This window comes from Indicator indicator, chromosome 10 (assembly GCF_027791375.1).
Source record: "Indicator indicator isolate 239-I01 chromosome 10, UM_Iind_1.1, whole genome shotgun sequence".
NCBI lineage: Eukaryota > Metazoa > Chordata > Aves > Piciformes > Indicatoridae > Indicator > Indicator indicator.
In genome coordinates, this window is record NC_072019.1 from 25,006,158 (window position 1) to 25,020,642 (window position 14,485).

Here is a 14,485-nt window from a genome sequence, read left to right on the forward strand (position 1 = left end):
AAAGATTACCCTAGCACCTGCACATGCACTTCCAGCCCTAGCTCTCTTCACTCAGTTGCAATGGGTTTTGAAGAACTAGAGTGAGTTGGTCTTCAGTTTCAGCTGAGAAGTGTACAGTAACATAGGATTCAAAGCACATCCTACTCGAGTGTCAGCAGAGAAACATATGAAAAATCAGGAAAAAAAATGGTAAGATTTTGGAGCTAGTTTTCATAGAATCATTCAGGTTGGAAAAGACCCCTGGGACCCTCAAATCCAACCATTTACCCTACTCTACAAAGTTCACCCCTAAACCATTTCCCCAAGCACCACATCTAAACGACCTCTAAACACATCCAGCAATGGTGACTCAATCACCTCCCTGGGCAGCCCATTCCAATGTCTGACTACTCCTTCTGTGATGGCTGTGTTGCAGTTGGAATTCATTTCATTAGTGAGAAAAATGGAAACTACTATTAAGGTCGTTTGAGCAAAAGAATGACATCCACAGATGTCATCCACAGAGGACAACAAGGAAAAAATACAGAGTATTTGAAGTTTTTTTGCATTCATATCTATTGGAATTTATTCATGCCATGCTACAGTACTGAAAACCTGTCTTTTACTAGTGACATTGAGGTTGTCTCTGTTGATGGCTGTAAATAAAGTGGGTCTGAATCCCCTGCCTTCCTGCTCTGGCCTTTCCACTAATGCAACTGTCACAGGACAAATAAGTTGCTCCTGGGCTACACCAGCACATAAAAATTGGTGCCTTCCATTACTGTTGTCCTCACAGCATTCAAATAAAAAGTGCAACTATGTTCTTAAGGATGCAGAACAGAACAGGCTCCAAGACATGAGGTCACATAATGAAGAGCAATAATTAAACAGAGGTACTGAGTATTTAATTATGGGAATGTCCACAGTGCACTGGTGCTTTCCAAAGGGAGAAGGAAGCATCATGCTCCCTCAGAAGCAAGCACAGTCAAAGAGCAGGATGTGACACTAAACATAACAAAGAAGCCAGCATGCCTTGTTTATCCCTTACTATTTTTTGACCTCACTGTTAATATGACAGTTTCTTTGTTGTTCTTGTCATTAATAGAAAGCAAAAAAAGAAGGCTTAAAAACTCTGCCATACTGCACAACTGGCGACTAGGTTCATTGAGAACAGCTATAAAGCCTTACCCAAGCCCTTTATTTGGTGTTTTAAGCAGTGTCATAAGGAATTAATAGGACACAGCTGTACAGGCTCTTTCTAACAAGCAGCTTCTGTCGCTTTGGTCACCACAGGTGTCTCTGTAACCTGCAAACTCCTATTACTAGTGTATCAAAGTTGTGCTACTTAATAGATTTCTTTAGTAAAACACAACAAAGCAATTACATGGCTGTTGATCGTCAGTCATAAAAAAATAAAAAACCCTCAAACACAGTTTTTCAAAAGAAACTACACTGCAATTTTTTGTCATTGTAAAATAAAAGAAACTAGAGAATTAAATAGAAAAGCAAACAATAGAACAGCAGGTAGTCAACTGAACTTAGCCACTACAGATGGTTTAGAAATAGTGTTTCCTTCTACACCAACTTGTGGAATAAAAGAAAAGGAGGAGGCTCCTTACTGCCCATGAATGGCGATACCAGGAGTCTTAAGCAACTTTCCAGTCTATGTATTTGGTCCCATGAAAGAACCTAGATGTTTCTTTTTCCTCTGTCTCTTTTTTCTTTTTAAAACACTTTTTTAATCTGTTTTTGTGACTGCATTTTTCCAATTTTTTAACTCATCTGTAGAATAACAAACTAGAAATATAGCTGCTGATTCTTCCAGTGATGAAATGCAGAAGGTCAAGTGAGGAATTTCTGGGAAACACAAGTGTCATTTACAAGTGTATTAAAGAGATTGTTCTGTTCCCCATGACCACTTTTAGTAAAGAAACATTAACTATAATTTACATATTTAAAAATAAGAATGAATGAACACTGTATTCTAGCAAGCAAAAAGATGAAGAAACAGAAATATGTTCTTTTAATTGTTCAATAACCAATGGAATTGTGTAAAAAAAGTGGCAACTTTATCCTGGCCCAAATGAATGTTTTATCTTTTGTTCAAAAGTTACATTGACTCTCCTTACAGTAATATATGAAAGACATTATCCTGAGAGTCATTTGTGTAAATAAAGGTGGTGAAATACGGTACAACCAAACAAGTCAGACTTCTAAATACATTAAGTAAAATCATAAAATAATTGTATTCAAAACACTGTGATCAGCTGATAAATAACTAAATACCGTCTTTAAATATAAAGATAAGAAAATTTGTCAGATAACACAAAAATGTAGAAGGGTTATAGAATCTACAGGGTTTTAATTTCTTCACTCATCAGCAAAATGCTGGCCTCTCTAAGACACAGGAACAAGGTTTTATTATATTAAAATCTATCAAAATATCTGGACATAAGAAAACTGTAGTTTACAAACATTCATGTGAATTGTGAGCTTTTAAATCTTGTAGAAACTGCTTTTAATATTATATTCATGAATAAGATTTCAATTAACAACAGTAGCTATTAGCCCTGACAGTTCTCACACAGTTAAGCCTACATATATACAATTGGTGTCATGTAACATTGTGGCACAGCAATGCAAAACTGTGAAGATATGTTCCTAGAACTATGTTTATAAAATAAAACAGGGGAAAAAAAGAAAAATAAAAAAATAAATTAATGATTTTTCCAATGGGAACAAGAAGTCACTTTGTTATGAAAACAAGGACAGCACAATTCTCAGCAAATGTCAGCAAGCACAGCTTCACTGATTAGCTAAGAACAAGCATGAAGTTTTTAGTTCAAATAGGTATCAAGCAACAAAAGACTGGATACCCAGAGATAAGGGCCTTCCTTGAGAGAAAAGCTGCTCCACTCAGAGTCAAAAGAATCTTACCTTGCTCTATTTGCTTCTTTTGTCATATCCCATGCCCAGGTTATGAAGTTCTGACTCAGATAGGAGACAATGGATTCAGCACAAAGCATTTGTGAGCAGAAGACGTTAGTTAGCACACTTTCATCATGGTGGAGGTAGATAGCAAGAAGCTTTCTCTGAAAAGACATGAGAAAAGATCAGTGAAAAATTCCTCAGGCTACTGAGTAATTTAAAATTCCTGCTACAGATTTGTGCATCAGGACACCCTATGGTGTTTTATCAAGGGTGCTGAGTATCTCAGCGTGCAGATGGGAAGGAAGAACCCTCAACAGATTTCAAGTCAAATGGTCCATCTCTCCAAATCTATAATTCTTCTCAATGCTATTATTTTGCCTACCAAGATATCACATACTATATGCATAGAACATGAAACTAACAACAGTTCAATGACAACTAAAAACCTCATTAATAGACTTGACTTAAGAAACGAGTGAACTTTTTTAGCCTGCTGCTCAATGAAGGTAACATTTGGACAATTCCCTGAGCAAAGAACATACCTCTTGATGTAACTGCATCTATGATACAAACAATTGCAAACAACCTGAAAAAATGACAGTGTATTATTATCACCCCATCTGTAGTCAAATCAAAAGGAAAATGAGTAAGTGACAATACAGCTGCCTACAGCCCCATGTCTGCAACACTACGTGCTGCATGTTTTGGCAGCTCTCCATTCAGCTGTATGATATGGGGAGGCCCAAAGCACATCAGCCTCTCACCTACTTTGTGAGTCAACGTGTCAAAAGGCCATGTGTTAGCCTAGCTGGCTACCTCTCTCACAGAGCTGAGGAGCAAGCCCCAGCACTGCAAAAGAAGCAAGGGAAGAGGTGCAGGAGACACGGATCAAAGCCCTCACTGAGTTTGTGAGTGCTGATGGATCCATCATAGTTACCACATTAGCAATGTGAGGATGGTGTTTGTGGTCTACTGAAACAAAATATTCTGTGTTGCGTTCTTCAGAAACCCTATCAAGCAGCATTTGAGCTTTGTGGCCAGCAGCACAGAGCTGTGCTGTGTCCCCAGGATAATCTCAGACCACCTTTAGGGAAGTGAGTCTGTGTGTACCTAAATATGGAAAGAAGACTGAGCAAAATACAGGGAAACTATGAGCTATTTAAGGACCATACCTTGTAATCAATGAATAAATAATACCATTCAGAAAATTCCAATTTCCCATTCCCTCCTACCCATACACATCACTTAATTTTAAAATCCTACTGGAACATATTTGCTGAGATGATATGGTAAATGCTATTTTCAGACTTTAAATAAAAGTAATTTCAAATCTCTTCATCAGAAATAACAATGAACACTAGATAATCAAGTGTATGGATACAGCAAGACATGGGATGCAATTCTGAGACAAGCTGCCTTTGTAAAAAGTCTGTATGGCTATCACCTCGTGCACTGGCTTTGGATAAAACTTAATGACTGTTTATAAAAAGAAGAGCACAATTGAACATTAGACTTTGGGAAAGGGATTAGTAATTTGCATCAATGTTTGTCTGATTTAATTTAAATGTTCTTCAGAACCACATACACATGTGCCAGGAAAGACCATTAATAAGACCAACATGCAGAGATCCATATAAGTGCAGCCAACAATGTTGACTGAAAGGAAACTTGAAAATCCAGGGCACTGATGCACAATATCAAGCAATAAAACAGCATTTCTGTGGTGATATTTAATTTAAAAAGAAGAAAGAGGCTGGGGAAGATCAGGCACTGTCTGTTTTTGAGGATCAGCCATTCTGCATTTCAAAGCGTCGATCCCTGCAATATCCAGGTTACTGTGCTAGAATCTCGACTATTATATAGCAGTTGTAAGAGAGGGAGGGCAAAGATGTGTTTACTCAGTGATTAGGGCCTTAGAATAAGCCTCTAGCTCCTAGAGAGACAGCTCACCACTTATTCATTTGGACCAATTCACAAAGCCTAGAAAGATTAAACATCCATGCTGAGAAGACAAGCGAATGCAGACGGTGAAAAAGAAATAAAAATTCTTTAAAAACTCTGAGATGACTTCATTATTTTTTCCACAAGGAAACTTTAGGAAAGTGTTTAGTTAGAGAAAAACCCACATTGACCTCTCTCTAAACCCTTAATCTTTCCTTTGTGGTGGCACTGCTTTGTGGTAAGCGGATGGCTTTGCTCTCCTCTTTTCACTGAGAGAGGATAGAAAAAAGGGCTCTTGAGAAACACTTTTACTTCCAAAGAAACAACCCCATGAAACTGTTAAATATGAGATTCCATACAACAGAATGTTTCAAAATATGTACAGTTCTAGGCTTAAAGATTTAGAGACCAATTTTTGTAAACAGAACAGGCACATACACAATAGATGTTTACACTGAGCTACTATACAAGTGAAAGTAATTTTTGTTGCATCAACAAATCTCACCATGCAAAGCACTAAACTCCATCCCATAGAAAAGACTGCACTTGCACTGATAATTCATCCAAAATGCTAAGATTAGGCACAGGCACATTCCTAGGGCAAAAGAAAAGAGGTAGCAGGAGGAACTGAATTGATGAAAACATGATTTTGGAGAAATCTTAAGGGAACCCAGGGACATTTTTACTTTGGAAAAAAACATTATTGCAAAAGGCTGATAAGGTTTTGAGTTTGTATGTTTGGATTTGGTTTAGGCTTACTGAAATGTTGAACAGTCTTGACTTCTATAAAAGAAGCCTACTAGTGGAGCCCTAGTGTGTTCTGTGTTGGATTTCTCAAAAATATGTCTCAGGGGTTACATGCTTAGCATAATATTTTAATCAAGAAAAAAAATCCCTATGAAGGTATGGGGTACAGAAAAGGTTCCAAATACTGAATAGCTGATAAACTTCCAAAGGCCTTAGGAGTTTAGGATCCTAAGCCATCAAAAGATGTGTTTTTCAGAATATGTAGATGCTGAAGACTAGGCAGTAAAACACCAGAATTTTCAGAAGGGGCCAGGATTTACAAACGTACTCTGGACTGTATGTCTCACCAGCATCAGTAGGAGTTGAGATCCTAAAAGCCTGACCTCTAAACTCCAGGTTTCATTTTATCTCAGAGGCAAAGGGGCCATGAGAAAGAGGTGCTGTTTTCAGCATCTTATCTATCTTTGAAAATCTGTACCTCAAGCATTTTCTCCTGCAACCTTGCTGCATTCAGACCACATGACAGTTAGCTGTGCTCCACTGCCTTGCCTCACACCCCACACTGTGTATCTGCAGTGAAGTACCACAGCCCTCTCCTGTCTGACTGGGATCTGTCAACGGGATATGCCTGGCACATGGCACCTAGTGAGGAAACATGGGCTGCAGATGGACACTGCACTGCAGCAGGGCAGCCCCCTGAGATGCAGAGTCCTCCCAGCTGTAGCTGTGCACCATGAAACTTCTCTGCCACATTACTCAAAGTACAGCAGCCTCCTGACATAACCTGACTGAGGTGTAACATGTATATACACTCCCACAGGAGACAAACACCTCAAAGATCTGTCCCATGTACTAAAAAGGCCACGCCATCCACTTGGCCATTTCTGCATTTTGGAACTTTAGAAAAATTAATGCACTTTGTACAAGATTGGAAGACACGAAGGTAATATTGGCACTGAGGCAAAAAGAAACACAGATCTTCATGGTCAAGATACTGAATTGATGATCACTGAGTAATGGGATATCCAAGCTTCTCAGCCAGAGAATAACAGATACCTTGGGAAAATATGAATTACAATGAGAATAGTGATACTGTCATAAGGATCAGCAAAAACACAGAACTGAATGGTTATTTTTTAATCTCAGGTTCACAAGTTCAAATAATAATTGGGGCAAAAATATTCACAGTGTAACATCTGCTAAAGGCATGAAAGTTCTTCCAAACTGCTAGAGTAATGAATCAAGATCCTCATTTTTCCTCCAGGTTTTATGTAGAGAGAGAAAGAACATAAATAAAGGGACACATTTGGACATTTTTAAGCCTCTGAAGTGTATAGTTTGATCCATCTCTCTCTCAGGAGATCCTGGAGATCCTATGATCAGCTTCCTTCGACATAGCTACACTACCAGACACAATCTTTTTTCCCTAAGCAGAATGCAACCCCAAGGCAATCTGAACTGTAACCCACAGGTTCTTAAAGTGAGAGTAAAATGATTCCAGTAATCTTCTGATCTGGTCCCTTGTATTACACATGACATGAGAAATCCCTAAACCAACTTCTGATTTAATCTCTCAGTAATTTCACCTTTCAGTAAAATATCTACTCTCAAAAAAGCATCAGTGATGGAGAATCTATGCCAACCATGGCAAGCTATTCAAATGCATCTCTGTTTCAATCAACTGAACTTGTAGTGATATCTTACATAATGCAAAGAATATCCAGCAATTAAAACCAAACTCTAGTAAGATCTACAGATCTTAAACTTTGAAAGAGGAGGTATGGTGATGGTGCAGCTGTACTCCTGACATCACACCACAATATTTGGGGAATAAAGGTGGGCGAAAAGGTGACAAAGACAACAAAAAAGCTGTCCTGCAATTGGGGTTTGGAACCTCTTCTCTACATGAGGTAGCATCTAAAAGACAAATTTCAAATTTCTCTGTGAGACAAGAAGACTGGAGGCCAGCCAATGCTGATTCTCTACTGTGCTCTTACAGAAACCAGAATAATTATCTGTGTGAATCTTTCTTCCAAGTTCTGCATGAATTTTATTAGCTAAAATAATAATGAGGGACAATTTTCTGAGTTACCCAGATAAAAACGACCGTACAGAAAGCCCTGTGTGAAGGAATACTCTGCTTTTATTTGAACATGCCAAACCACTGAAGGACCATACTGTCTTCTAGGTATTCAGGGAATAAAGTACCCATATGTGAGAGGGATGGTGCTGCCACTAAACTGAACCTAAAAGAGAGAATTCAAGGAGAAGATAAGCATGGTTCAGTCTGACTATGCAGCAATATGTATTGAGGTGACAACACCAATCTGTACTAAGAGAAATGTTTTAGGCATATATGTCAGTAGACAGAAAAGTTGAGAGAGGAGAGAGCTCCTGAAAAGGTGAAGTGTTAAGTCTATTCTTTCTCATAATGAAAGAGTAGCAATCACTTACAAAAATGAAAAGGCAAATTAGATCTAATAGCATAAAATAATTTGGTATTATTCAAGTAAATACTTCAGTGAGATTCAATATAGTGATTGAAACCTTGTAACAATACTGTTAGAAAACCCAACTGATATTTCAGAACACAAGGCACCCACAGACTGCTTCCAGTTAGAGAGGAAACTCCCCCAAACATCTTGTTTAACCCTGTGCATTCTATGATGTCTTCTATGCCATCAGGTCTAACTGTTACTATGGCAGTGTAGCTACTCGAACAAGACTAAACTTGTTCCTCAAAACTAATGTAGCAAAGATGTTTCTTCCCAGTTGGCACAGTAAGCAGAGAAAGAATTTAACACACACAAAAAATTAATTTAATAAACTTCTGCCTCTTCCTGATCCAATTAAAAGATAAAAAAAAAAAGGTGTGTATATATATGTGTGTGTGTGTGTGCAACAATCTCTAGAAATGAATACATAATGCCCTTAAGTATCAGGCTGCAGGAGGTGACTGGGGATTTCATTGCCAAGGACCAAGGGCACCAGTTGTCACAGGGTCTGTATCTTGGCTATTGTATTTTTGTGCTAGAGAGCACAAGGTTTTAAAGTAGAGCTACATTTGACCTCATTCCCTCTCTTCTCCCTAAAACAGGGATTATCATGGTAGCCATTGCTCTAAAAGAAAAAAAAAAGATAACCATCATATATTTTAATCTTAACTATCTTAATCCTATCTAAAGACTCAAAATGCAAAGCTATGATAATAAAAGCTAAAGAAAACATTGGTAACAGACAAACATCTACAGTTTTTTTATACAAGGTGTTTCTTTTTCAAGTAACTTTTTTTTAAACTACTATGAATTATCTTCCTTTCCAACACACGGAAAAAAAAGATTTAATAGAACAGTATTTAATTACTTAAAAATAATTCTAACCTTTTTATCTGTGTTAAAACACATCCTGACATAAATTAATCTCTATAAAATAACTCAGATTAAAATATTTCTGCAAAAAGGCTTCAAGTTCATATATAATGGCATATTTTTGGAAGGAAAAAGTATCCACAATATAGATTAAAAACATAGCTAATGGCTGTCACACTAGACCTGAACTGTAGAGTGCACCTTCTGCTCTGGACAGCATTGAGAATTTGTCAAGAAAAGGCTAAGAACTCTGAGCACTCAAGCTGCCAAGTGCTCTCAAATTAAATCAGTTCGAAGCGGTTTTCATTAAGATGGATTGAGCGTGGCATCGTGAGAAACACTCTATCAAATGTAGTGTTTTACTTAGTGATTAAGTATATACCAGTTGATGAAGCTACCCAAATCCTTCATAATCCCACCACTCCAATAAACATTTAATGAGTATATAAGTTCAAAAAGCCCAGCAGAGGATTTAAACCTTCAATCTTGTTTTTATTTACTCTTGGAACTCAATTTCTCACTTCAAGTGAAGAATGCTGGTGCCTGAAGCTCATCTGTTGCCCTGGTAAAATTAAGTGCCCTCCATAGTATAAATTAGAAGACAAGACACACAGGTTGTAATTTCTTTCTTTTCCTTGTACTGATATATAGTGAATTATTTTATAAAATGCAATTATAAAAATATAATTTCTCCGTTTCCTCAACCATGAATTCCAGGAGGCAGTAGTGAAAAAACTTTTTTGCAACAGTAAAAAAAAAAAAAAAAGCACTGAAAAGAAGTTTTATTTATACATTCTCATACCTTTGTTTAAAGCCAGGCTGTTACATTATAAAAATAATGTCATTCCAAAGGGTAGTTGCAGGGGAGAGCTTTCAAATTAAAGGCAGTATATAAACTTTATCCTAGTCTGAATACACTGCAAAAATATTAGAAACATAAGGTGACATGAATTTAAGATGTGCTATGCAGGCAGCATAAGAAGGCCTTTGAGCATTAAAAAATTAAGTAACTGCACTACATTGTTGTCAGATTTATAGGTATACAACTTTTTCTAAAAGCACCTAATGGGCTCTCATCCATTTTTATATCTTTATCAACCCTTATCAAACCCTTATCATTATGCCCATTATTATACCATTCTCAACCCTGTAAACCATTTCTGATGAAATGACACAAAGTGAACTTCCTATCCCAGACACTTTTGTTGATGATTTGATATGATTTCTGTAAAAAAAAAAAAAAAAAGGCATTAAGCTTCACCTTAATGAATTGTTATCAATTGGTATTTTGCCATTGAATGATTAGGTATCCATTCATGTTCTGAAATCTGCACAAAGACATGAAAATATTCACTATATTTAGACTGTGCACGCAAGATGTTACGTGTGTGTTAAGTCATACAGTGTACATTTGTAACACTGCACTTATCAGAACAGCTCCTAACATAACATAGTTGTTCCTTCCAATATGAACAACTGCAAGAAGCTAAAACTTTCTTCATTTTAAAATTAAATATCTAGCAAGAAAACAAAAAGTAAATTTAAAGAGCATGATTTTCTTGTTTGTCTTTCAGCTTTATCTGCGCTTAATTATGCAGGGGTTTGGGTTTCTCCTTAGTGAATCAAGTCACCAAAACTTAAATAAACTATCCTCATTCTAATTTTATTAAAATACTGATTTTAAAACTGTGCACAGAATAACAGAAACTTGAGATGTCTGGTTGGAGGTACAGAGAAACTAAATAACCAAAGCTTAGTACTGGAACTTACTTAGCAGATAAAGGTTGTACAAATTGGGGGAGAAAGAAAAAAAAAAAAGCACAGACTGTATTTCAGAGACCTTTCAATTTAAATTTAAAATTTTGTTAGCCATCCTTCAAAGGAGTTATCAACATGCAATGTTGAACTTGTCAACCACAACACACTCAGCCAATCTCAGCTGGTCCTAGGACACCTTTATTTAAGGAAGAAAAGGAAAGGGGGGGGAAAGAAAGAGAATAACTCTGATAACTAAAGGACTCCAATGAAAATACAGCCTGAATGATTAGGAAGCATGAGTTATTCACTGTACTGTCAAGAATCACCAAGCAATTATTTTATTTAGTCAGACAACTAAACAGGTATGGCTTTTCACAAATAGCAAAACCAAGATAACTCTAAAACGTTTACGTTTTTAAAAATAAAGATGAAACATTTCAAGTTAATTCCCATTTCCCCCCAATATTAATTAAAGTAGTTTTAATACACACTTACATCTCTAGCTTTCCCATAGAAGGCTTCTTGAAAAGCAGCCTCTAAAGATCCAATAAAATAAACAGGATGGCAGTCACCGTACCTATTTGAGATAAAATTTTCAGTTAACAAAAAATTACAAAAACAAGTAATAGCAACAGTCTACCTCTTCATATAGTCTGCAAATGGTGTGAAATGGATAAACATTTAGAAGGATGAAGTACTACATTTTGAAGGACAGAAAGGAAATATTTCGACACCATCCGTCTCCCAGGATTCAAAAGCTCAAAGTAACCAACTACTACCTTAAAAATTTCATCCTAAAAGCTTTGTTTTATGCACATAAGACACCTTAATTCCTATGTATTTTTCAATCCTAACTTATGACTTCTCTTTATTACATTCTTAAAGGTTGATTAAAGGCTATTCTTGTATTACACACTAATGCATCTCATCTAGATAAATAACTTTTCATCACAGAGGAGTGAAAGCAGAAGGCATAAACTTTGCATCACTTTGCAGTGTATTAGTTTGCAGACTCAACCTGCTTGATGAAACATGGCAACTGTTTAACAATCTATGACTTGGAGCTATAAAGTTAAAAAAATCAGCTTTTTTTTTTTTTTTTTTTTTAAGTAGAGACTTATCCAACTACTTAATTATTGTGAAAACTGAATGCAACTCACTCTCTCTCTCTCCATATATATCTATATCTATATCTATCTATCTATATATCAATATTAATCCACTTTGGCTTTTCTGTTCCTGTATATTATATTAAAATTACTCTATGTAATCAGCTTTTGCAATCCTTCTGAACCCTTACATAATTAGTGGCAAATAAAATAATGCAGGGATCTGTCACTCTACCTTGGACTGAGAAATAACTTTATTCAGAAACAATTCTAACAAAATTAAGCTTCAAATAAATCAGATCAGGATGCCTGAAGATGCTATGATCCCACAAGAAAATACGTGCATTTGCTTTATTTTTACTATTTACTAGAATTTACTCAGTTTGTAACAAGAATTGCAGAGTTAGTCGCCTAAGCCTACCTTGAAGAAAACTCTGCTGTAAATTGTAATAAGGCATCTCCTTCATTTTCAGCATTTTCTGGCACTGAAAAACAAAAACAGACAAATATAAATTAAATGCAACTTTGTTGGAGCAATTTAATATGTGAACTCACTTCAGATTTTTTTTTATATTGATAGCTTACTGAAATGGTTAGCAATTTTATAAAAGGCTATGGACTATAAATCTTTGGGAAGACATGAAATGTCCAGACACTCTCAAACATATTTAGGCTTTCCAAACAGTAAAATCTTTATGTGTAATGTGATATATCACTTGTTCAGAGTTAACACTCTGAACTTTAATACATTAAAGTCTTGATATTGCTACTTTCTTTTATTTCCCTTTCTTGTCTTTTTAAAACATCTCAGGTGTGTTTTTTCCCCATACTATTACATATATTTGCTGTCAAAAAACTTCTAACACTACTGAAGACCTAAGGCAAATTAAGAGTATACAGAATTGCATATGGGAGCTCCTGCTCAATCATTTTCATAATTCAAGGGCAAATAATCATTGAGAAACTTGTTTAATGTAAATTACTAACAATATTAATGGCCATGAGATGCTAAAGCTAAAATCTGTAGACATTCCGAAACAGGGAAGTAGAAATCTAGTTATCTACTGGAACTTTTGGTTGGAGATCATAATCACTCTTGAGTTTAATTATTGTTGAACTATAAGCTAAAAACATAAGCTTGAAAAGCTTCCTCCATGGGGGGAAGCTTTCATAGTCACCAACTATGTTTACAAGACTTTCATTTCATACATCTGCAGGTGTGTCACTCAAAGACTTCTGATGCTCCCAACAAAAAAATACTCTCATTTCTTATTATGCAGACTCATCACAGCTCTCTGCCTTCTCTGCAGCTGTACAATCACCAGTTAATTGTAAATTAACTCTTACTCATTGGCGATTTCCTCAAGGCAGATGATGCTACTCCAAACATTTCTCCATCATCAACTCCAAACTCTGTAGCATCTTCAAAGTCATCTCCATCACTGTCACTAACCATATGAACGTCAGTGCACTGCTACAGAAAAACCAAAACCAAAAATCCATCAGTAAGCCTCTATTAGAGACATCAGCTTCAGTGAAATATGTAGTATGTATATAGTGAAAAATACTGACCAAACCTCACAGCTATGTCTTGACAACTCAAATAAGCCAAACAGATTGAAGCACATTCTTTTCAGGCAGCAAGATAAACCTTACATGCTACAGTTCTCTAAACAAAATGCTATGAAAAAGTGTGTGGAAAATGGAAAATTGCTTATACTAAAATTAATTTTGGGGAAGGACAAAGGCATTGGAAATTTTAACCCAAACTAAGTTAGAAACAACAAAACAGGAGTTTATAGAGTGCAAACATCTCTTTTGGCTAATACTAAAAATTTCAACCTTCTATTTAATTTGGAGTACTTGTCAATGCTTACTGTGGCTTGTTGACTTTGTTTTTCCTCTTTGTCTTCAATAACTCCTCAAGCAAGTTCCTTACCTTTTCCACAATTAGGTGTTACAGGAATTGTATATTGATTGTTTTAAGATGTAATTCTACTGACGTATTTGACAATAGAAGAAACAACAATCAGGGCAAAATGAGCTTTCCCTGCCCTTCCCAGAGCATACTGGTAAAATAAAGCTGACATTCTTACCTCCTCTGACTGCTCCCTCGTTTGGACAGGTGAGGATCTTCTTCCAACTGTAAGTCGATGGCAAGGAAAACTCAGTCCCGATACAGCTAGAGTCATCTACAAAGAAAGCAATGATTGTCCATTAAAGCCATGGTCTCACCTGAAGTTTGTGGGGTTTTTAAGGATGCTTTGAGATTCAAACTGAAGACTGCACTGCAGAAGGCTGAATTGCACACAAACATAAAGGAAGAAGCCTAAAAAACTAAAATGGTTCCTTGCATAAAAATATTCAAAGAAACATCAACTGAGTTTTACAGGTGTGTGTGCACAGAGTAGCAGAACAAACTAAATGGAACTGCAAAGTCAAAACTGTCTTGAATTGCTTTCTCCTAAATCAGTAGTGACATTTGAACTATTATTTGTATGTGCTAACTTTTACAGTGGTATGCTTTGATGAAGTAAATGCAAATTTCTCCTTCTTAATAAGAAAATGTTAATGTGAAGATCATAAGTTCTGACACAAGTGATAAAAAACAGTTAAGTCATCTCGGAAAAAAAAATCATGAAAGAACAATTT

General features: G+C 36.2%; 1 protein-coding gene across 1 annotated transcript in view; it reads right to left on the reverse strand.

Annotated features, from left to right (window-relative positions):
• The window catches only part of FAF1 (Fas associated factor 1), a 163,161-nt gene that overhangs the window by 41,815 nt on the left and 106,861 nt on the right, over positions 1 to 14,485 (reverse strand). The window contains exons 9-13 of the mRNA XM_054384300.1: positions 13,930 to 14,025; positions 13,181 to 13,307; positions 12,255 to 12,318; positions 11,220 to 11,301; positions 2,917 to 3,071 (exon numbers count right to left, since the gene is read on the reverse strand). Coding sequence (XP_054240275.1) covers positions 2,917 to 3,071; positions 11,220 to 11,301; positions 12,255 to 12,318; positions 13,181 to 13,307; positions 13,930 to 14,025 — 524 coding nt within the window. The remainder of the gene's footprint in view (positions 1 to 2,916; positions 3,072 to 11,219; positions 11,302 to 12,254; positions 12,319 to 13,180; positions 13,308 to 13,929; positions 14,026 to 14,485) is intronic.